A 1,437-nucleotide genomic window follows, 5' to 3' on the forward strand; every position below is an offset into this window, starting at 1 on the left:
CTTTGTGCACCGGCCGGCCGGCGGTGCCAGGTGAGCGCCAGCCCCTCCTGCCGGGGGGGTGAGGGGCAGGGACCCCGAGCAGCAGCCAGGCATTGCCCCCTGACAAACCCCTGGCATGGAGTCAGCAGGGGCCACCCAGGCTGTGGGAGCTGTACGGGGTGGAGCGTCCTGTGCCCCCGACTATGCCCCCACCCTGCCTGTTTCCCCAGGAAACACTTCCTGTGCAGTGCCGCCACGGATGGCAACATTGCCTTCTGGGATATCACCGCCACTGTCGCTCAGGCCACGGCAGCCCCGAAGCCAACGGACGAGGAGACGCAGCCCTGGGGTGAGTGATGCTCTGACTACCCCGTGCCGTGGTGCGAGCCCAGCACTGATGCCCCTCTGCCCTGCAGACCTGGGTGCCCCGGTGCTGACCGTCCCAGCACACAGCTGCGGTGTGAACAGCCTCCACGTCCTGGAGATGCCCAGCGGGCGCTTCCTGGTGGCCAGCGGCAGTGATGATGGCTCCATCCACGTGTGCGTCGTGGCTGTGGGTGCAGCCACCGCGCCAATCCTGTTGCAGGAGCAGCTGCGGCAGCCAAGCGCCCACGCCGGCTTGGGTGCCCGGGCTGCGGCTGCTGCAGCCTGACCTGCTGGCTTCTGCCTCTGTGGACCAGCGCCTTGTGCTGTGGCACCTGGGCAAGGCAGGCCTCGCCTTCCTGGGTGCCAGGTTTTGCCCCGTGGCAGACGTAGCGGAGCTGGACTGCTGGGAAGCCACGAGGCCAGGGGAGCAGCCAGGCTACTGTTGCGCACTGGCCGGGCAGGGCCTGGAGGTCTTGTGGTGCCAGGCCTGAGCGGGCAATAAAGGGCTGGTGACCCGGGGCCAGGCTGGGCGCCCTCGTTCCTGGGAGGGGGGGCCGGGGTTGGGACCATGCAGCTGCTGCAGGGAACACTTGGCACTGGAGCCCTACGCATATTTTGTGCCCGGCTGGCAGCTGCCTTTGTGCCCTTGCTGCGGCTGCTGCAGAGCTGCAGGCTGGGCTGGGCTGTGATGCTGCTGCAGACACAGCTCTCCAGGCAAGCGAGGTGCGGGGCAGGCACCCCGCGGGCACTGGGGCAGCCGTCCGTGACCCAGGCGCTGGCACTACCCTGGGCTGCGCCGGGCACACAAGTGCAACCCTGCCCTGTGGGAGACACCAGGAGGTAGAGATGGAGATCTTGGGTATATGGGGAGGGTGCTACTGAGCTGGGCTTGGTGCCACGTGGTCCACAAGAGGCTGCTGCTGTCACCACGCAGGCTGCGCAGCCTGTGCCTGGAGGTGCCTTCCCTGCTGTCCCTCGGGTGACCGGCTGCCAGCCAGGCTCCACGGGCGCACAGGACGTGCCCCCTTCCCTAGGCGGGTGCCATGCGTGGATGCCTCTGCTCGCAGGCTCTGGCAATTTCCTCTGCTGTGC

At 68.1% G+C, this 1,437-nt stretch overlaps 1 protein-coding gene across 1 annotated transcript in view; it reads left to right on the forward strand.

Annotated features, from left to right (window-relative positions):
• Positions 1–1,431, forward strand: part of WDR6 (WD repeat domain 6) — a 3,214-nt gene extending 1,783 nt beyond the window's left edge. Inside the window, 3 exon segments of the mRNA XM_025199045.1 lie at positions 42–328; positions 396–595; positions 597–1,431. Of these exon segments, the coding sequence (XP_025054830.1) occupies positions 42–328; positions 396–595; positions 597–836 (727 nt within the window). The 3' untranslated portion in view covers positions 837–1,431.
• Positions 1,432–1,437: the final 6 nt, after the last annotated feature.

This window comes from Alligator sinensis, unplaced genomic scaffold (assembly GCF_000455745.1).
Source record: "Alligator sinensis unplaced genomic scaffold, ASM45574v1 scaffold469_1, whole genome shotgun sequence".
NCBI lineage: Eukaryota > Metazoa > Chordata > Crocodylia > Alligatoridae > Alligator > Alligator sinensis.